At 46.0% G+C, this 19,800-nt stretch overlaps 3 protein-coding genes across 4 annotated transcripts; 2 read left to right on the top strand and 1 right to left on the bottom strand.

The window, feature by feature from the left end:
• Positions 1-367: 367 nt before the first annotated feature.
• Positions 368-2,455, top strand: LOC139615360 (uncharacterized). Of its 2 annotated transcripts, XR_011687356.1 has the most exons (5): positions 368-536; positions 1,233-1,598; positions 1,685-1,809; positions 1,883-2,100; positions 2,209-2,455. XR_011687356.1 is itself a non-coding variant. In XM_071473244.1 (4 exons), the coding sequence occupies exons 1-4, from the start codon at positions 461-463 to the stop codon at positions 2,048-2,050; spliced, it is 735 nt and encodes a 244-aa protein (XP_071329345.1). In that variant the 5' UTR covers positions 369-460; the 3' UTR covers positions 2,051-2,455. The 2 variants fall into 2 exon arrangements, 1 of the variants encoding a protein (XP_071329345.1); XM_071473244.1 differs by having other exon boundaries at positions 369-536; positions 1,883-2,455.
• Positions 2,456-3,097: 642 nt separating this feature from the next.
• Positions 3,098-13,228, top strand: fdxr (ferredoxin reductase). The gene is made up of 12 exons (XM_071473223.1): positions 3,098-3,486; positions 3,878-3,963; positions 5,929-6,024; positions 7,542-7,664; positions 7,741-7,854; positions 7,996-8,097; positions 8,896-9,003; positions 9,817-9,901; positions 11,228-11,427; positions 11,504-11,675; positions 12,042-12,215; positions 12,951-13,228. The coding sequence occupies exons 1-12, from the start codon at positions 3,405-3,407 to the stop codon at positions 13,079-13,081; spliced, it is 1,473 nt and encodes a 490-aa protein (XP_071329324.1). The 5' UTR covers positions 3,098-3,404; the 3' UTR covers positions 13,082-13,228.
• Positions 13,229-14,539: 1,311 nt separating this feature from the next.
• On the bottom strand, positions 14,540-19,665 carry mrpl38 (mitochondrial ribosomal protein L38). The gene is made up of 9 exons (XM_071473234.1): positions 19,513-19,665; positions 18,631-18,819; positions 18,420-18,551; positions 18,133-18,335; positions 17,971-18,043; positions 17,829-17,874; positions 15,350-15,508; positions 15,024-15,160; positions 14,540-14,884 (listed from the first exon to the last, which is right to left on the bottom strand). Exons 1-9 carry the CDS (start codon positions 19,595-19,597, stop codon positions 14,748-14,750), a joined length of 1,161 nt encoding a protein of 386 aa, XP_071329335.1. The 5' UTR covers positions 19,598-19,665; the 3' UTR covers positions 14,540-14,747.
• Positions 19,666-19,800: the final 135 nt, after the last annotated feature.

Genomic DNA, 19,800 nt, shown 5'->3' with positions numbered 1-19,800 from the left:
ACTGATTACTAATTACAGATTAATGGTTACTGATTATTGCTTACTGTCTAGACCTCTAAGCTGAGGTCTAGACAGTAAGAACACAAGAACACAAATGAGTTGCATTATGGAAAATGTAGGATTTGGAGGTTGATCAGTATGAGGGATTAAAAACAAGGAAATAATTTCCTCCTTTTTTTAATGTGTCACTTGGAAATCACCTTTATATATTACATTAATATACTGTGACAGGGTTAATGTGAGAGAGTTAATCTGACAATGTTAATGTGATGGTGTTACTGACTGCAGGTGTGATGGAAAATAGTAACAAGCACTTCCTCATCTTTGATGAGGAAGTGCTTGTTACTGATGCAGCAAAGCGCTGAAACACACACACACACAGTTTCCTGTGTAGCTCACTGCTCTCTCTGAGTGACAGTCCTCCTTCAGTCTGTCCTGGGCCTGCAGCCCGGCTCACAGGATGAAAGCCCACTGGTGGAGCTGTGTGTTGGGATTACTCTGCATGCCTGCTGAGGTCATACTTCACACCTGGACAGGTGAGTGTGTGAAAGAGACAAAGAGAAAGAATTGATGTCTGAACAGTGAAACTACCGACTGAGTGTTTACTTCAGAAAAGGTACAACACTGAAAAGTTCTTCATTCACAATTTTAATGAAACTTAAACTTAATCATAAATAATTTTACTGTGACAGGGTTACTGTGACTGTGACAGGGTTAAAAATAATTTTATCAGCCAACTGTTTCAGAGATTAAAAACAGCGTCGTGCAGGAAAACCTCCTGTGATTCATTAGCACCTTACTGTTTCCACACAGTCTGGTACGGGGCTGGGCCCCTGCACCAGGTCTCAAGATAAATCTGTGAAATGTGATAAACTACACACAAGTGTCTTTCAGGGACTCACAAGTCAAACAGTGGAGACAAACTGTTTAATAACTTTTCATCAAATTAATTTTGCAGTGCAGTAGTGCACTGTCACGTCACAGCAAGAAGGTTCTGGGTTCGATTCCCAGGCCTGGACCCTTTCTGTGTGGAGTTTGCATGTTCTCCCCGTGTCTGCGTGGGTTCCCTCTGGGTTCTCTCTGACTTTGACTGTAGCTGTCAGATAATAAAAAGTACAACGTGTCCCTCTGAGCTGTAGAGTTTAAAACACAGAGCAGAAGCAGTGAGAAATCGTCATCTTCATCTTCAGCTTCAGCTTCAGTTTTCTGATGTTAAACCATCTCTCTCACAGTGTCTCAGGACCCTATGTCCATCTCTCACATGATGGTCAAATCATCTGTTGAGATCACATGCTCCACATCACTGTCTGACCCCATGGGACTTTACCTGCACAGGCGTTTCCATGGTGACAGGGACGTTATGTACCTATCCCTGAAAAACGGGCTAGTCACCAAGAATAATACAGCTCCAACGTTTAGAGGCCGAATTCACATAACTCCAGACCGGCATATCAGGGAGGGATCCGGGTTCACGCTGCACCTGTCTCTGCTGGAGCAGGACGACACAGACCTGTACTACTGCACCTGGAGCTACTTCAGATCAGAGACAGCCAGGCCGGAAACGCAGTCCAGCAACGGCACCATCATCATCGTCACAGGTGGCAAAAACACACACACACACACACTCTCCACTCATAATAAAAAGCTCTAACATGTTAAAAGCTTTATTCTTGTGACCTCACAGAGGAGGGTCCGCAGGGACAGTGCAAGGACCAGATTCTGGATCTGGTCTTGATTATATTGAGTGTGACAGCATTCTCCATCGTCCTGATGCTCTTCATTGGAGCCCTGACTCTGAGGTGCAGACAAGTAAGTATGAATCAGACCTGTTTCTCATTGAAGACAACAGCAGTGTTCAAACGATGTTTCTTTGTTCCCACAGTTCAGAAGGAACTTCAGACCTGACAGAGCTGCAAAACCACCCAGACCTACCAGTCCTCAGCACTTCTGTCTTCAGCACAGACCTCAACACAGACCTCCGCTCAGACCTCACCACTGTCCCTACATGGTCACATCTGCTAACACTCTGGACTTCAGGGGCCCTCGGTGAAGCCCGCTTCTTTGGATAACTGTGTGGACTCCTCCGTCAGTTGATTACAGGCAGGGGTTGTAATGACTGAGGTCTGAGTCTGCAGCTCGACCTGTGGAATATTTCTCACCTCACTCTGCTTTTCATTTCCTTTTACACAAATTTATGTTTGTTTGCAGAAAAGTGACTGAGCCACCACATCCTGGGTGATGGGGGCGTAGGGACGTGCTGCGTGTGAGCGGTGTTGTTGAAGACACTGCAAAGCAAGCATCTTCTTATTTCATGTTGTACAACACGTTTGCTTGACCTTTATACTTCTGCATCATGCTTAATGTGTTTGTTTCTCTTCTGCCTCATGAATAGATTTTGACTTTTCAAATAAATCTTTCTGTCTGACTTGATTTGAACATTAAATCTAAACTTTTACAGCTGTGTAGTTCCATCAAACATCACCTCTCAATCCTTCTGAAGGAAACAAAATCCATCTCTGATTTTATTTTAACATCCAGACACAAGAAGCTGAACATCAGTGTCAGTGTTTTATCCTGCTCATCTACTCCGAACAAATAATGTGAGTGAACAGGTTTTTCCTTGTCCCTCCAGGATCACTGAACTGTGTGATCTGCAGCTCAGCTCTTTAAACAGAGGTTCATATTAATGACCTCAGGCCTGCTGATGTGAGACACACCTGTTTGTGAAGATCAGGTCTGACTGAGTCACCAGACTGTTTCCTCATGTACATCTGTGTGTGACTAGTTGTCATAAACATTGACTACTTTTTGTAGAGATATTTTGAATTAAATCATGAACTGGAGCTATTTTACTTCTCTGGTCATGGTCATGTTCAGCACCTGTGTCATGAATAACATGAGCAAAAAAGAAAACAGTCATTATTATTCAGTCAGTTTATTCTTAGCAATGAACGATTCAGGTTTAATATGATGCTCTGATTTCAAACACGGAGACATTTACTGTTCAGGAAACAGTCAGCACAGTTTTTTTAATGTCACTGACTGTGAACATAAATATCTACTCTGCTGCTGCGGAACCTTCGTTCTGAACTTCCGGTTTCCAGGGACCACAGGGGGGGTACCACAAGGTCCAGCCTTGAAAACTGTGACCACACTGTAGCTATAAAGTTAACGCTGTTTAATTAACGACGCGGCTTGAGGAGAAGGATTAGCGTTAGCATTAGCATTAGCGAGCTAGTTCCGGGAAAACTTCCCGGGAAACATTAACGTGTTTCACCTTTGCTCCTGCGCTGAGTCCCGCTGCCTGCCAGAGCTCAGAGGCAGCTATGTGAAGCTGGTCCCCAAACATCAGGACCGGACTGTTTAATGGTTTAAAGCCCGACGGCCTCTGTGTCCAGGAGAAGATGAGCGGCCACAGACTGCTGCTCCCCGGGCTGAGGCTGCGGAGCTCAGGGAGGAGAGGGTGGAGGAGTCGGCTCCATGACGGTGAGCTCCCTGCTCTGTGTAAAGCTAACATGTAGCTAGCCCAGCGCTGGGTCCTGTATGTGTGTGCGAAACTTAGTCAATTATTAGTTGTCTAAGTTGTTTATTGTCAGAACTACACACTTGGTCGGAGATATGCCTCAACTTTAAAAAGCAGACTTCACTCAGTAATTCGGCAAACGCCTCATGTTTATATCAATAAAATATGTCATAGAGCTTTATTCCTGGCTCTGGTGAAAACCAGTCGCAGCTCACAGGACATGAAAGGTGGTTTCCTGAAGAGTTAAATCGGTGCTTAAATAAGTCTGACTGAGCTCAGGCCTGTGTGTTTTAGAGCTGACTGCAGCTCCAAACAGGATTACATGAGCCTCTCTGCTTTGTCCTGGTTCTGCAGGTGTAAGGTTTTCCTCCTGCGGTCCGAAGGTGTGCATTGTTGGAAGTGGTCCAGCAGGTTTCTACACAGCACAGCATGTGATCAAGGTAAATCCTGTTCTGGTGATGTTGGACAGTCTAGATCCAGGACCGGGTGATACATCCTTCTTCTCAGAGATTAAACACCTGACAAATCCAGGTTCTTAGTGACTGTAGGACTGTGGCCTTGAAGTGCTCACTGATGTGAAACATCACCTACGGCGCTCCAGTGCCCCCAGAGATAAAGGGACAGTGGACAGGTTGTTAGGGTACACCTGGCCCAGTCCACTGTGATAATGGTCTTCTACCTGCATTCTCCACATGACACTGGTCAGAGTTATCCCATATACACACAGTAAACCAGTGTTTCCCCTCGGGGGGCAGACAGGTGGCAGCTCCAGTACCTAGGGGGGCAGACAGGTGGCAGCTCCAGTACCTAGGGGGGCAGACAGGTGGCAGCTCCAGTACCTAGGGGGGCAGACAGGTGGCAGCTCCAGTACCTAGGGGGGCAGACAGGTGGCAGCTCCAGTACCTAGGGGGGCAGACAGGTGGCAGCTCCAGTGCCTTGGGGGGCAGACAGGTAACGGCTCCAGTGCCTTGGGGGGCAGACAGGTAACGGCTCCAGTGCCTTGGGGGGCAGACAGGTAACGGCTCCAGTGCCTTGGGGGGCAGACAGGTGGCAGCTCCAGTACCTAGGGGGGCAGACAGGTAACGGCTGCAGTGCATTGGGGGGCAGACAGGTAACGGCTGCAGTGCATTGGGGGGCAGACAGGTAACGGCTCCAGTGCATTGGGGGGCAGACAGGCAACGGCTCCAGTGCCTTGGGGGGCAGACAGGTGGCAGCTCCAGTACCTAGGGGGGCAGACAGGTAACGGCTGCAGTGCATTGGGGGGCAGACAGGTAACGGCTGCAGTGCATTGGGGGGCAGACAGGTAACGGCTCCAGTGCATTGGGGGGCAGACAGGCAACGGCTCCAGTGCCTAGGGGGGCAGACAGGTAACGGCTCCAGTGCCTTGGGGGGCAGACAGGTGGCAGCTCCAGTACCTAGGGGGGCAGACAGGTAACGGCTCCAGTGCCTTGGGGGGCAGACAGGTGGCAGCTCCAGTACCTAGGGGGGCAGACAGGTAACGGCTCCAGTGCCTTGGGGGGCAGACAGGTGGCAGCTCCAGTACCTAGGGGGGCAGACAGGTAACGGCTCCAGTGCCTTGGGGGGCAGACAGGTAACGGCTCCAGTGCCTTGGGGGGCAGACAGGTAACGGCTCCAGTACCTAGGGGGGCAGACAGGTAACGGCTCCAGTACCTAGGGGGGCAGACAGGTAACGGCTCCAGTACCTAGGGGGGCAGACAGGTAACGGCTCCAGTACCTAGGGGGGCAGACAGGTAACGGCTCCAGTACCTAGGGGGGCAGACAGGTAACGGCTCCAGTGCCTAGGGGGGCAGACAGGTAACGGCTCCTTTGAACGATTGTTGGAACTCTGGACAGAGTCAGGACCAAATATCAGCGTTTTTAATCACACCATCTGTGGCAAGGATGAAAGCAGCTCTGTTGAAAGCAGCCTCAGGCTGACAGACCTCAGGCTGAAAGACCCCCGCCTCTGACGCCCCCCCCCCCCCCCCCCCCCCCCCCCCCCCCCCCCCCCCACACACACACTACCACTCCCACTCCCACCCCAGCAGCTTCACTTCTTCTTGTCTTGAACAACATTTACATCATTAAAGACAAGTAAAAGAATGAAAAGCAGCAGTAATTATCCTTCAGTCCCATTCTAACTGGTTTATAATAAAACCTCTGGACACAGTAAAATGTTAGCTTAGCAACCAGATTAGCCTCCATGATTCTCCTCACGGCCTCCTGAAACTCTCCAGATCTTTGTTTGATTAGTTTCTTTCTTTTTAACTGTGAATTTATTGGATAATGAGTCTGCAGCTCTGTGAAGCTGCTGATTTGAGCTAACATGCTAACTCTCTCCAGTCTCTGCTCACGATCATTTAGTTGTGTGTTGTTTTTTTTTTTTGTTTTTTTTATCCTCTGAGGCTCATCAACATGTTCACGTGGACATCTACGAGCGGCTGCCCGTCCCCTTCGGCCTGGTCCGGTTCGGAGTGGCCCCTGATCACCCTGAAGTCAAGGTCTCTCCTCCTGATGAGTGGTAGAAGTGTGTTTAACAGCAGTCTGTCATCAGCTGGTTCTCAGCTGCAGTTTTGTTTGGCAGTGATACAAAGAAAAGCAGGAATGCTCTGATAAAACCAACATAATGAGTTTGTGAGCTGTGATTATTTCCATTCTTCCTTCAAACTGTTGACTCAAGCTGTTGTAGCAGTTGGTCATGAAACACGCTGACACTGCTCCAGCCTGTCTGAAACTTTCCTGGCTCGACTGATGGAAAATAAAAACAGACCTGCTGGGACAGGAAGTGAAACTGCATTCTTGTGCATGTCAGGGCTGCTGTTTGACATGTGACATGTGCAAAGTGGCAACACAAGTGGTACAGCGTACTACCCTCAGTCCTGATCCTGGTCTCAGATCAGTCTGTGTGTCAGGTCTCTGTAGACACTCAACAACTTCCTCCAGAATTAATGAAAAGCAATACGTAATCAATCAATCAATCAAACTTTATTTATATCACACATTTCATACAAACAATGTAACAGTGTTACCCCCACACAGCGGTTCAAAATAAAAACAATAAAAATAAGACAATAACAACAGGAAGTGAAGAAACATGTTTTTCTTTGAGGAAACAGAAGAATAAAGAAAACAAAGATAAAATAATAAAACAGACAACATGGACTGAAGTGAGTAAAACCAGAGATGCTCAGCCCTAATAATAATAATTAATAATAATAATAATAATAATAATAATAATAATGATGATAATAAAAGTAGAGCGTGGCATCACATGAGGTGATGTTCTGTCTGTGATGCAATGACTGTTTTGAAAAGCTCAGAATGGAAAATGTTCACATTTCCCCTCAGGCAATGAAAAACAAACCACACCTGTGGACGGGTAACTCCACAGAAATTCCTCCTCCTGGTTTTTTGACATCAGTCAGGGACACTGATGTCATGTGACCTGCTTCCTGTGCAGAGGATCCACTCACTGTGATTAGTACCTGAGAACCTGTAGGTGGAGGTGGAGTGTTTGTGTCAGTGTCCACACTCGTTACCTAACGAACGACATCTTCTAAACCTTTAATGGGATTGTTTCTTAGTTCAACGTCTTATTTACTTATTTCCTGAGATGAGAAGATTCTCTAATCTGTCTTTCTAGGGCAGCAGCTAACAGTTATCCCTGCTGTTGATTAATCAGCTGATTATTTTCTCAATTAGTTGATTAAATATTTTTTCTACGAAACAGTGAAAACATTTTAATTTTCCAAAATGTCATCTTCAGATGACCAAGAATCTAAAATGAGGAAAAATAATAAACAACCACAGAAGAAGAAAATATAGTGAGACTGTTCTCACAGCAACTAGAAAATACATTTCAGTATGAATGTGATGGCTGATAAAACAGCTGTTTATCAGCTGATAAAATATCTGTCTGAACAGCATCTGATGAAACTGACAGTGAAGCTGATGGCTCATTCATTCTGACTGTTTTAAGTTTTCCTGTTTCAAACTTCTGGTCTCTTCATCTCTTCAGAACGTCATCAACACATTCACACAGACGGCCAAACACTCACGCTGCCGTTTTTATGGAAACGTGAATGTGGGGAAGGATGTGAGTGTGGGAGAGCTGCAGGGAGCCTACCACGCAGTTGTACTGGTGAGAGCACGAGAGAAAGAAGCAATCTCCTTCAGGTGAAGACGTGTTCATACACTGTGTCTGTGTCTCCGCTCAGAGTTACGGGGCCGAGGGAAACAGGAGTATGGGCATACCAGGAGAAGGTCTGGCTGGTGTTTACTCTGCCAAAGACTTTGTGGGCTGGTACAACGGGCTGCCCAGCTGTAGAGAGGTATTCAGACGGTCAGTGTGACTGTTTCTCAGAAATCAGGTGGACGTTGTCAGAGAGTTATCAGATCAGTTGTTGGTATTTCTCCTTCCTGTTCTGCTCCTTATCAGCAGATCTCAGTTTCTCTGTTCGTTTTCTGTTCAGCTAAATCCAGACCTCGGTTGTGAAACAGCAGTGATTCTGGGACAAGGTAACGTGGCCCTGGATGTAGCAAGAGTCCTGCTGTCCCCCCCTGACATTTTAAAGGTGAGACACAAGATGTAGTGAAACGTGTATCACAAAAGAGCAAAGCACACACACAGCTGCACCTTCAGACTTCATTCAGACTCTGTATCTGCTGAACTCATCTGCAGAGCTGTTTTCAGCTCTGGTTGATGATGAGAGGAAACGGATCAGATCAGTGTTTGAGATGTTTCGATACTGAATTTCCCCGATGTCTAAAATACTGCATTAGTATCAGTGAGTCAGTCTGTGCAGTGTGATACCACATGATTTATTTATAAATGTAATAGTTTCACACTCAGATAAAACTGCAGCTTTCCCAGAAACCAGTTCTTCTTCTCTGCTCTAAAACGGTAACTAACACCACCACTGACAGCAGCTGTTTTTAGAGCAATGAAGAAGATCTGGTCTCTGGCAATAATAATAATAATAACAATAATAATAATCTTTATTGTCCACAGATGTGGAAATGTACCTTTGGCTTCATGGGTTAGTTAAAACTCATCATTGTGACTCACAAACAATAAATACAGTAATAAAATTAGCACAACATGCACAGAACAAACAACAATGAAACAGGATGAACAGGATCAGATTTCTGTTTCACCCCCAGACTGTGTGTAAACTCCAGGTGTTTCTGCTTCCCACTAGACTTCTGTAGACAGTCTCTAAAATGTTCTTACTCTGCAGATACATTACCAGAAAAATCACCAGATAGAAAAATACCCCATCCTGTTTCTAATCATAAACGTCTCCTCAGAAAACCAGTTCTTCCACTGTCATTATTGAAGAGACTGTGATGGAAAATGTGTTGTATTGCAGAAGACTGACATCACCCAGCCTGCACTGGAGGCTCTGGCCCGGAGCCAGGTCCGCAGGGTGTTGATCGTTGGCAGGAGAGGACCAATACAGGTGGCTTGCACAATCAAGGTGTGTATGACAGGAGTTATTTTGAGAAGAATAGAAACTGTTACCTGTGTCACTGAACTGTCAAAGAGAGGAAGTTTTACTGTCATCGAGCTGTAGAAATCCAGCACAGGCTGCTGATCAGACTCACAGTTCAGGTCTGTTTACAGAATCAAGTTGTATTAGAACTTCCCATTGGACACAAAATCATCATCTAAAGGTTAAAGGTCAAGTGGTACCTTCCAAACCGGCCATTGTAAACATTTGATCTTTGACCTCCTGTACTTGCTGTAGCTGTGGGTCCAAAATGTATCTGTGCATGAGGATTTATTACCAACCATGTTTATCAGAAACACAGCCAATCAGATGAAGTCGACCTCATCATCCCGCCATGTTCATTAACATGTATTGATTAATATTCAGGGTTCTAAATGAAAAAGAATTTAAAGTCCACCATATTGGATTTTGTTCGTTTGCATCAGGTGAAAACAGTAAATGTAGTATACAGCCTTGTGAGACGTGAGACATTTTTATTATAACTGAGATCAGTCAGAAACATGGCTGCCATCGACCACGGCAGCTTAACAAAGGGCGGGGCTTAGAGGACATTGGCTGTCACTCATGAACCTTTTGTCCAATCATCATAAATCTTGGTACATGTCCTCATTGTGATTGGATAAAGGTTTTTAATTTGACCTATGGGGGGGCGGCAAAAACATGTATCCGTACACCTTGTTGGCAGAGCTCCACCGGTTGAGGTGAACGTGCTCTGAGGTCAGCTGATAGAAATCAGACTGAGTCCCTGATGAGACACTGCTCTGTTCTGCTTGTCTGCAGGAGCTCAGAGAAATGGTGAATCTGCCGGGCGCCAGGCCTGAGATGGTGGAGGCTGATTTTGATGGAGTCGCAGAGGCTCTGAAAGGTACGAGGTGACGCCTCCTGTTTCCTGCCTCATCAGTCTGCTGTCTCAGCTCACTGTAGAAACAACACAACAGGATGAGATGAGTCAAAGGGTCTAACGGCTGTGAGAACATGAGGTGACTCTGGTTCAGAGTTGGACCAGGTCCTGTAGCTCAAACCAGAACAGACAGCTGGTGATACATGTTCTGCTGGTTCAGCTTTGACACAAGCAGCTCGTCCTTGTCCTAGAGGGAGACGACATTGAGCTGACTGATGGAGCTGAGCCTGTTCTAGTGATAACAGCCTCATCCTGTTCAGGGTCACTGTGGCAACCTTGATCTGTGTCAGACGTCAGAGGCGTTAAGTGAAGGATGATTGGTTTAGATTTAATGACACAGAACTGAAGAGAAGCTACAGGAAGTTGATGAAAAGTCTTATGTTCCAAAACAGACAGAGTGTTGAGGTTTGTGTTGATGAACTCTGCACAGTCAGATACACACACCTACACTTTCCATATTTACTGAAACAGCAGCAACCACATGCTGATGATCAGAAGATGAAAACACAAACTGTCAGACACACACACACACACACACACACACACACACACACACCACTGCTAACTGTTTTTAGACGTAGTCTCATCAGATCAACAGATTCAACCCAAAACACTTCAGTCGACAAAGATTTAAATTTTATTTAGTTTATATTCAACAACGCTGAGGAGCATCCTCCTATAATATAATAATGAGGACGTCTGTTCAGTTTTTAATCTAATTCATCTTTAATATTTTCATTAATTCATTCGGACATGAAACATCATCTGATCAGGAAACATTTCTCTCCGGGGACCATGAAAAATATGAACACATCATTTCAATTATTAGTGTCAGTGACATATACATCTATATATACACATACACACATGTGTGTGTACATACATTACACACACGTGTGTGTACGTACATTACACACACGTGTGTGTGTACGTACATTACACACACGTGTGTGTACGTACATTACACACACACACATAAATAAACTACTGTAAATGCAAGACAACACATTTGAAATGACCTCAGAGCAGACAGTTGTTCAGTCAGACAGATGTTCAGTCAGACAGTTGTTCAGTCAGACAGATGTTCAGACAGACATGTTCAGACAGACGGTTGTTCAGTCAGACAGATGTTCAGACAGACGGTTGTTCAGTCAGACAGATGTTCAGTCAGACGGTTGTTCAGTCAGACAGATGTTCAGACAGACGGTTGTTCAGTCAGACAGATGTTCAGACAGACAGTTGTTCAGTGAGACAGATATTCAGACAGCGTTAACATCTCTGCTGTGTCAGATTTGCCAAGGCCCCGGAGGCGTCTGACAGAGCTGATGTTGAAGACGGCCCTAGAGAGCCCAGGACAGAAGGAGCAGGAGAGGAGACGCGAGGCGTCCCGCACATGGGGCTTTCGATTCTTCAGGAGCCCTGTCGAAGTCCTGGCCGACGCAGAGCGCCACAGAGCGGCTGGCATCCGAGTGGCAGTCACCAGGCTGGAGGTAAACAGGATTTCGTGGAGCCCTGTACAGCTGCTCATTATGTGTTGGTTGAAGCTGGTTACCTGTGTGTGTCCAGGGTTCAGGTGAGGGGGCCCAGGCGGTGCTCACTGGAGAGGTGGAGGATGTGACCTGTGGCCTGGTCATCAGCAGCATCGGCTACAGGAGCCTCCCCATCGACCCATCGGTGCCCTTTGACACCCACAAAGCCATCATCCCAAACACCATGGGCCGCGTTCAACGAGCCCCAGGTGCTGTCCACTGTGTGTGTGTATGTGTGTACTTGTACTTGCTACATAGTAAGGACCAAAAAAAGTATTTTACTAATAGAGTGAGGACATTTGGGGAAAGTGAGGACATTTTGGCCGGTCCTCACTTTTTGAGACACCTTCAAATCACATGTTGAGGGTTAAGACTTGGTTTTAGAGTTATGGTTAGAATTAGGTTTAGGTTAAGGTCAGGGTCAGGGTTAGGGTTAGGCTCTCAGGTGTGATGGTTAAGGTTAGGGTAAGGGGCTAGGGAATGCATTATGTCAATGAGTGGTCCTCACAAAGATAGAAGTACAAGTGTGTGTGTGTGGAGTACAGATCACAGCTGAGGCCCGTGTTTCCCTGCAGGTCTGTACTGCAGCGGCTGGCTGAAGACCGGCCCCATCGGGGTGATCGCCACCACCATGAACAACAGCTTTGACACTGCTCGCTCGTTATTGGACGACATGGAGTCAGGAGCGCTGGATGTATCAGCCGCCAAGTCTGGTTCACAGGTCATCAGTGCTCTGCTGGAAGAGAGAGGTACTGTCCTGTCGGTCACAGCTGTCACTTACCTGAGCCCCACCTTTTAATGAATTCATATCTGTGTCTGTATGACATCATTCTGTTTCTATTATTCTGTCCATCATATTCATATTAGTGAGGGTTAGATACCAGACACATGTTCTACAGTTCATCTGTTCATCTTACAATTCATTCATTCATCTTACAGTTCATCCATTCATCTCCACAATGACCTGAATCAGCTGCTCATGAAGCAGCAGGCACTGATTCAGTGTTATCTAGGTGTTCCTAACAAACTGAACTGTCCCACAAGGCACAGGTCACCTGATCACATGTCGTCACTATGTGGACACAGACATTGTCTCATCACCTGTCTCTTAAGACTCTGACTCTTGTCTCTTCTCTCTGTCTCTTATCTCAGACTTTGTCTCTTATCTCAGACTTTGTCTCTTATCTCAGACTCTGTCTCTTGTCTCAGACTCTCTCTGACTTTGTTTCTGGTGTCTTGTCTCTGTCTGACTCTGTCTCTTGTCTCTGACTCTCTCTGACTCTGTCTCTTGTCTCTGTGTCTCTTTGACTCTGTCTCTGTCTGACTCTGTCTCTTGTCTCTGACTCTCTCTGACTCTGTCTCTTGTCTCTGTGTCTCTTTGACTCTGTCTCTGTCTGACTCTGTCTCTTGTCTCTGACTCTCTCTGACTTTGTCTCTGGTGTCTTGTCTCTGGTCTCTGATGTCTCTGTGGTCTGTGTTTGCAGGAGTGAAACCAGTGAGTTTCTCAGACTGGGAGAAGATCGACGGTGCTGAGATGAAGAGAGGTGAAACATCAGGAAAACCCAGAGAGAAACTCCTGAGTGTGGAGGAGATGCTGCAGGTGGCTCGAACATGACAGGGGACAAGGACCTGGTCTCAAGTGAACTGGACTCTAAGAGAAATAACAGCTGCTGTTGTAAATGGGGACCAGTGACAATGTGGATGTTTTTATATTAAATACACTTCATCATATTAACATCAAATAAAATATGACTTCACTTCCTGTTGCTGCACCTGGATCTGTGCTGTTAGCTCAGATATGCTACATGCTAAAGACATGGACAGACAATGGAGGGGAAACTCCATTGTCTTGGGAGAAACATCTTAAAACTGTGTGGCTATTAATATGTATTAGGGCAACAAATGTATCAATCCGCAGATGAAAATAGTCCCTAATAGCTTCCCTCCTGTTTGAGTGTCCAGGTGTTTCAGAAAACGACTTTACCTGAGCGGGCTGATCATAAAGCTTCAGTGGGAACAGTGGGAGTCAGGAAGGACAGGAAGTAGTTAAACACTGGAGCAGACTAGCTTAGCATACTCACCCCTGTACCTAAAGACAACTGACAGGGGATGACTCCGTCTTTAAAACGACTGGTATGTTCCTTCATACTGTGACAGCTGGAAGAAGTGTTGGCTGGGGGCCCCGGGGGCCTTTATCAAGAAGCAAACTCAGCTTAGTCTGTCTCTTCTGGGTTAGCTGGTTTAACTGGGCCTGACATTAGTGACCCCCGTCATCATGAGAGGAGCAGCTGAATGACTGGGTCTGTTTACAAGGTGGTGGTCCAGGTGACATCGCTGTGTTCAGGTCGTCTCTGCTGCTCCCTAGTGGCCAGAAAATCTGCAGCAGGTTTAATTACAACAAGCATCAGAAGCGGGAGTGGACTGAGGTCAAACAGGTTTATGTCGAGTCAGTAGAAGAGAAATTAGCGGAAAGGTTTCTAATAAACGACCTAAACACAAATGGGAGTAAATGATGTCCACGTTATTTTTTTTATTCTAAATTTACACCGTTTCAAATGAGTTTATATCATGTGAGTATTTTCATATCAGACATGTAACGAGACTGTTGAGAGGCTCAGGTGTCAGGTCTGGAGGAAACCAGACCTGACTCTTAGAACTGGGTCTTCTGGAAGTTTCTCCATTTCCACACAAGATCTCTGGAGCTCAGAGGGACCATCAGGGTCTGGGTCTCCTCTCTGACTGAGAGCTCAGAGGACCATCATAACAGACCATAAATTATTACACAATATTTTCAAACTGTTATTACAGGATTTTATTATTTTGTTTTCGGTGGTTTGGAAATGTTTTCTCTGCACAAACAGCTCATAAACTCGACCAGGTCAAATTTCGTCCATAACACCACTGATTTCTTTCTAATAGGTTTTAAAAAAAGAAAAATTATCAGAAATAATGATGCAAACACAACATCATCAGGAGAATCAGCTTCTTCCTGTTTCACAGTGAACCTGATGTTTGTTTCCCTCCATGTTTCAGACTGATCCCGTTTCTCAACAGAGACTCGTCTTATATGACCTGACAGTGTTACAGTCATTTGTTAATAATAATCAGTTACAGCTGTTTCATATTTCATTTTTCCTTCAGATCAACAGTTTGATCCAAACTTTATTAAACTGGAGAATCACATGACCACAGCTGGAAAAGGCTTCATCATTTTTATAACATAAATATGTCAAACATAATTCTACAGGTGTTAACAGATGTTGTGAGTGTGTATCACATGATCAGTATATTCCATAGGTGTGCTCCTTCCCATCCCTGTATCTGTCCAGGTAGCGCAGCGGCTGTCGATGGGGGTATTTGACCTGAGGAGGGTGGTACACCGGGGGCCGGATGAACTCAAAGACCGGTTCCCTCATGTCTGCAGGACAGAGACAGACACAGACACAGACACACACACCCACACGTACATGTTCTTCAAGCCGTCACACAAACAACACATCTTTGTGTCTGTCACATGACCTGCACGTTGTGTGTGTGAGAGAGTTAGTGTGACTCACTGAGTGTGTTGTGGAAGGTGTCAGTGACGGACTCATCCCACTGGCTCTGAAAGAAGGCGAGGCCTGCAGGCGTCAGGTGGTCCTGGTACTTCCTGTAGAACTCTGTGGTCTTGAAGGTACGGTCCTCCAGAGAGAGGCTGAGAGGAGAGGAACCACAGTGAAGACGTCTCACTCCTCATCTGTCTGATCCTGTTGGAGCTGCTGTGTCCTACAGTCATTAAATCTACCACCTGATCATCTAACCCTGACCTCGTTCATAAATTAGTTCATTATACATATACTATAAAACCACAGCTTCCTGTCTGAATGCTGAGTGTATTGCTCACCATGGCGATGGCCTGACGTCTTCCTGGAAGCCGATTGGCCCCTGCTGCTTGAAAAGGACATAGATGTAGCGATGGAAGCCCGTTCCTCTGGCAGGGAAGGGGGGCAGGTAGTGACACAGCTCGTCACCCGCCTGCACCGCTCCACCTGGGATGTTCCCCCTGCACAGACACATTGGAGGCGACAGGGTCACATGATCACGTCTGATCCAACAAATCCAGTTTGGCATCAATTAAAAGTGACTTTATTCAGAATGACTGACAGGAAATGAAAACTGACATGAAGCTAATGAATGCAGCTGTTTGTCTTTCACCCAGTGAAAACTTGAAGAAGCTTTATGTACAGTGGCATGCAAAGGTTTGGGCACCATTGCTGAAAATGTCTGTAACTGTGAATAGTGAAAAGTGAGCAGAAGATGAACTCATCACCAAAAGGCATAAAGGTAAAGATGACACATTTCTTTAATATTTTCAGCAAGTTTACATTTTTATCTCCATCATTTACAGGTACTTAGTCAGTACACCCCCTTTGGCAAGTATCACAGCTTGTAAATGGTTTTTGTAGCCAGCTAAGAGTCTTTCAGGTCTTACTTGGGGGATTTTCACCCATTTGTCTTCACAAAACACTTCTAATTCTGCAAGACTCTTTGCCGTCCTGCATGCACTGCTCTTTTGAGATCTATCCACAGAGTTTCCGTGACGTTTAGGTCGGGGGACTGTGAGGGCCATGGCAAAACCTTCAGCTTGCTCCTCTTGAGGTATTCCATTGTAGATTTTGAGGTGTGTTTTGGATCATTATCTTGTTGTAGGACGCGTTCTCTTATTAACTTTTTTTCAGATGGTGTGATGTTTGCTTCCAGAATTTGCTGGTATTTATTCGAGTCCATTCTTTCCTCAACCAATGAAATGGTCCCTGTGCCACTGGCAGCAACACAAGCCTAAAGCATGATCCACCACCCCCATGCTCGGAAGCTTGAGGAGTAAGAGAATTTATACAGCTGTGAAATCTGCATCACCTGGCCTTTCCTAACAATGAATGTGAACAAGCCATAGCTCAATAAACTAATTAAGGTCTAGAACCTCGGTAAAAGTTCAGTGAGAACTCAAATGTATTGGGGTGCCCACACTTTTGCATGCTGCAGCTGACAGGAACTAGGAAACCAGATCACATCTCTCCTGTGTTAGCTTCTCTGCATTGGCTCCCTGTAAAATCCAGGATAGAATTTAAAATCCTCCTCCTCACCTACAAAGCCATTCATGGTCAGGCACCATCGTACCTTGGAGAGCTTATAGTTCCCTATTTTCCCAATAGGACACTTCGCTCTCTAAATGCAGGTCTACTTGTGGTTCCCAGAGTTAGTAAGAGTAGAATGGGGGGCAGAGCCTTCAGCTATCAGGCTCCTCTCCTGTGGAACCAGCTCCCAGTGTGGGTTCGGGAGGCAGACCCCCTCTCTACCTTTAAGATCAGGCTTAAAACTGTCCTGTTTAGTAAAGCTTATAGTTAGGGCTGGCTCGGGTATGTCCTGACCCATCCCTTAGCTATGCTGCTATAGAGCTAGACTGCTGGGGGATTCCCATGATTCACTGGGCTCATTCTGCAGGTCTCTCTCTCTCTCTCTCTCTGTCCTCATTCTGCAGGTCTCTCTCTCTCTCTCTCTCTCTCTCTCTCCTCATTCTGCAGGTCTCTCTGCCTCTGGAGCAGCAGGACCCAGATCCACCACTACTCATCATTACTATTAACCACTGTTACCTGTCTTTATTATTGATAACACCATTACCTACACAGCTGTTCTTGCACAAAATGCTGAAAAGAAATGTGTCAGCTTTACCTTTATGCCTTTTGGTGATCAGTTCATCTTCTGCTCACTCAACTATTCACAGTAACAGACATTTTCAGCAACAGTGCCCAAACTTTTGCATGCCACTGTAAGTGTTGCTACTGCTACATAGCTAACGTTAGCATTAGCAGCTGTTTACTCACCAGCCTAGAAGAAACATTGTGAGTTCAGCATCAAACATGCTAACCTGCTAGCTCTACCCAGCTAGCCCGTCTCATCACCCTCTGATACTGAGGCGGAGGTTGTAATATAACCTCTTGTTTAACGATATAAGTAAACAGCTGTTCATGCTAACATTAGCTACGTAGCTGCTTAAAGCTCAGTGACATCAGACGTTTCGACAAAGCAGCTGGAACTGTTTCCCCGTTCAATGAAGCATGTTGAACATGTTCTGAGCCTGACGCTGTGTTCGTGTCATGTGATGGATGGAGAGATGACGAACCAATCAGCTGTGACAACACTCTGACATCAGGTGACCCCAGCCTGGATACTGATGTGAACAGTATTCACAAGTTTAAATCTCACAGTTACTTCTACTCTGATGAGACCTGAATGCAGCACAAATACCTCCGCTGTCAACAGACACACAGAAGGAGGGTCACATGACCAACGCCGTCATAGACCGGCCTGTATGTGTCACTTACACCAGCCAGTGGACGTACTCGGCCTCACTGTCCTGAAGATGCTCGTCTGAAACAGATGATTGAACACAGTCAGTAAATAAACTGAAGAGACTGAGACTGTGGCTCACAGAGGAACAGCTGCTGTGGCCTGGACGACACTCACCTGGACAGGTGAGCAGGAGGGTCCACAGGGAGCCCTCCTCTGCATCGAAGCTGATCTGAGGGGCAGAAACTGCCTGGACAACAAAAACAGTCAGAGGAGGGAGGTGAGGGGGGGTGTTAGGAGCCACATTAACACTGTTAAACTCACAGTCCTTTAACCTACTTGAGCTGGTGTCAGCCGATTCCCATAATGCACTTGGCCACTGCTGTTCTGGCCGTAGCGGATGTGGAGAAACACCTGAGGGAGGAAGTAAGCCATGGGGAAGAGGTCTCTGAAGACTCCGTAGTGCTCTGCCAGTCTCTTTATGTGAAACGGGGCACAGCTCTCCTCCCAGGTCTCCTGCACCCGGTCCAGATCAATCTTATCTGGGGGGGGGGGGGGGGGAGAAGGTGACCACTTGATCCTCTGACCAATAACAACCTTACTCAGTGACACTGTGATGAGCTCACATGTGCGCAGACGTGTTGTCCTCTCCAGCTCAGTGTTCTTCTTATTGTCCCTCATCGCCTGCCGTCTCTCCCTCACCTCTGTGGTCCTGCGGGCTCGGTAGTACGGCAGCCCGATGTCCACGTGCTCTGCACCTGCAACCAAACAAAACTCCACTTTACCATGAGACGTTCAGGGGAATCACTGCCAACAGCTTCCGCCTCCATTTCTCACCATGATCAGGATCAGCTTGTTCCACGTAGCCCCTGTAGGTCTTCCACCAGACCGGCTGCTTCTTGGCCTCCTCAGCTCGTCTCAGGTACCGAGTGTAGCTGCGGTACTTCTCTAACGACTCCAGGCTCTTGATGTTGATCTGATCATTAGGCATTGGACCCAGTGGAGGAGTCCGTCTGCAGAGGGCCACTGTCATGAGGAGAGTTAGTCACATGACAAGAAATAATCAGTCACATCTGTTTGTTCCCGCCATTATACAGAATTACACAGACTGTAGAAGATATCAAATTTGTTCCAGTTGTTATCTGTCCCCACGGTGACAGTGGACCACACCGATGATCTGCACTGGAACATTTACATGTTCACAGTCTGACTTGTTTACTTATGTTAATATCTTACAAGTGTTAGAGTTATTCATCTTCCTGTTTGTTGTGTCATGTTACTGCTACTTAAATGTTATCGCTTGTGGTCAGTGACCTAATGTAAGGAGAACAGGCTCTCTGTACATACAGAAGTCCGTTTGAATATCAGACAGTTTTCAGGAGCGTGGTAGAAGCTCAGTTTAAAGAGGTGCAGCGCGAACATGAAGCAGTGTTTTTTCTCCTTTATCCTATAATGAGAACCAGTGACCAAGATAAAATGAAATTTCAATATATATATTTCGTATTTTATTATCTTAATATTTCAGCTTGGCCACTGGATCCTTCAACTCACATTTAATTGTTTAATCATTTTTCTATGGAGTTTGGTGAAAAGCCCTTCTCCACAGGAGAGGACCGCATGTACCAGAGGTCTGCTTCAAAGTACCCGGACAGACACACTGAGCTCCGGGCTCCTTCCTCGGTGTAAACCCTCTTTAATTCAACAACATCGTTATAATACCTGTTGTGACAAACGTCCTCACATTGTTGACCCCTAAATCTGTCCCGGTCCGCAGCGCAGTGGTGCAGACTGTGCGCAGCGCCATCTTGGAATGAAGTGTGTTTTTTTTGTTGTTTTTTTTTAATGTACGGTGGCCGAGAGGAGAAAAACGAGTCCGCGTACTGTGACTCGGTTGTTTTCTGTTGAGGTCACTGACCTGAGTTTCCCAGCAAACTATGAGATTAACATTATATTTTTTATCTGTGGTAAAGTAATAAAAATATTTTCATCAGACAATGTTGAATCTAA

Source organism: Trachinotus anak, unplaced genomic scaffold (assembly GCF_046630095.1).
Source record: "Trachinotus anak isolate AG129_WGS33_773 ecotype Australia unplaced genomic scaffold, CSIRO_AGI_Tana_v1 ptg000048l, whole genome shotgun sequence".
NCBI classification, from domain to species: domain Eukaryota; kingdom Metazoa; phylum Chordata; class Actinopteri; order Carangiformes; family Carangidae; genus Trachinotus; species Trachinotus anak.
The sequence above is the reverse complement of the archived record's forward strand: the minus strand, read 5'-3'. Positions and strand labels throughout refer to the sequence as shown.

Excerpts from the sequence above, each read along its gene's own strand:
- LOC139615360 (XM_071473244.1), top strand. The coding sequence starts at position 461 with ATGAAAGCCCACTGGTGGAGCTGTGTGTTGGGATTACTCTGCATGCCT. Across the intron at positions 537-1,232 it reads CATACTTCACACCTGGACAG|TGTCTCAGGACCCTATGTCC; the intron begins GTGAGTGTGTGA and ends TCTCTCTCACAG. Across the intron at positions 1,810-1,882 it reads TGACTCTGAGGTGCAGACAA|TTCAGAAGGAACTTCAGACC; the intron begins GTAAGTATGAAT and ends TTGTTCCCACAG.
- fdxr (XM_071473223.1), top strand. The coding sequence starts at position 3,405 with ATGAGCGGCCACAGACTGCTGCTCCCCGGGCTGAGGCTGCGGAGCTCA. Across the intron at positions 3,487-3,877 it reads GAGGAGTCGGCTCCATGACG|GTGTAAGGTTTTCCTCCTGC; the intron begins GTGAGCTCCCTG and ends CTGGTTCTGCAG. Across the intron at positions 11,428-11,503 it reads TGGCAGTCACCAGGCTGGAG|GGTTCAGGTGAGGGGGCCCA; the intron begins GTAAACAGGATT and ends GTGTGTGTCCAG.
- mrpl38 (XM_071473234.1), bottom strand. The coding sequence starts at position 19,597 with ATGGCGCTGCGCACAGTCTGCACCACTGCGCTGCGGACCGGGACAGAT. Across the intron at positions 18,336-18,419 it reads GACAACACGTCTGCGCACAT|ATAAGATTGATCTGGACCGG; the intron begins GTGAGCTCATCA and ends CCCCCCCCCCAG. Across the intron at positions 17,875-17,970 it reads CCTCCTGCTCACCTGTCCAG|ACGAGCATCTTCAGGACAGT; the intron begins GTGAGTGTCGTC and ends CATCTGTTTCAG.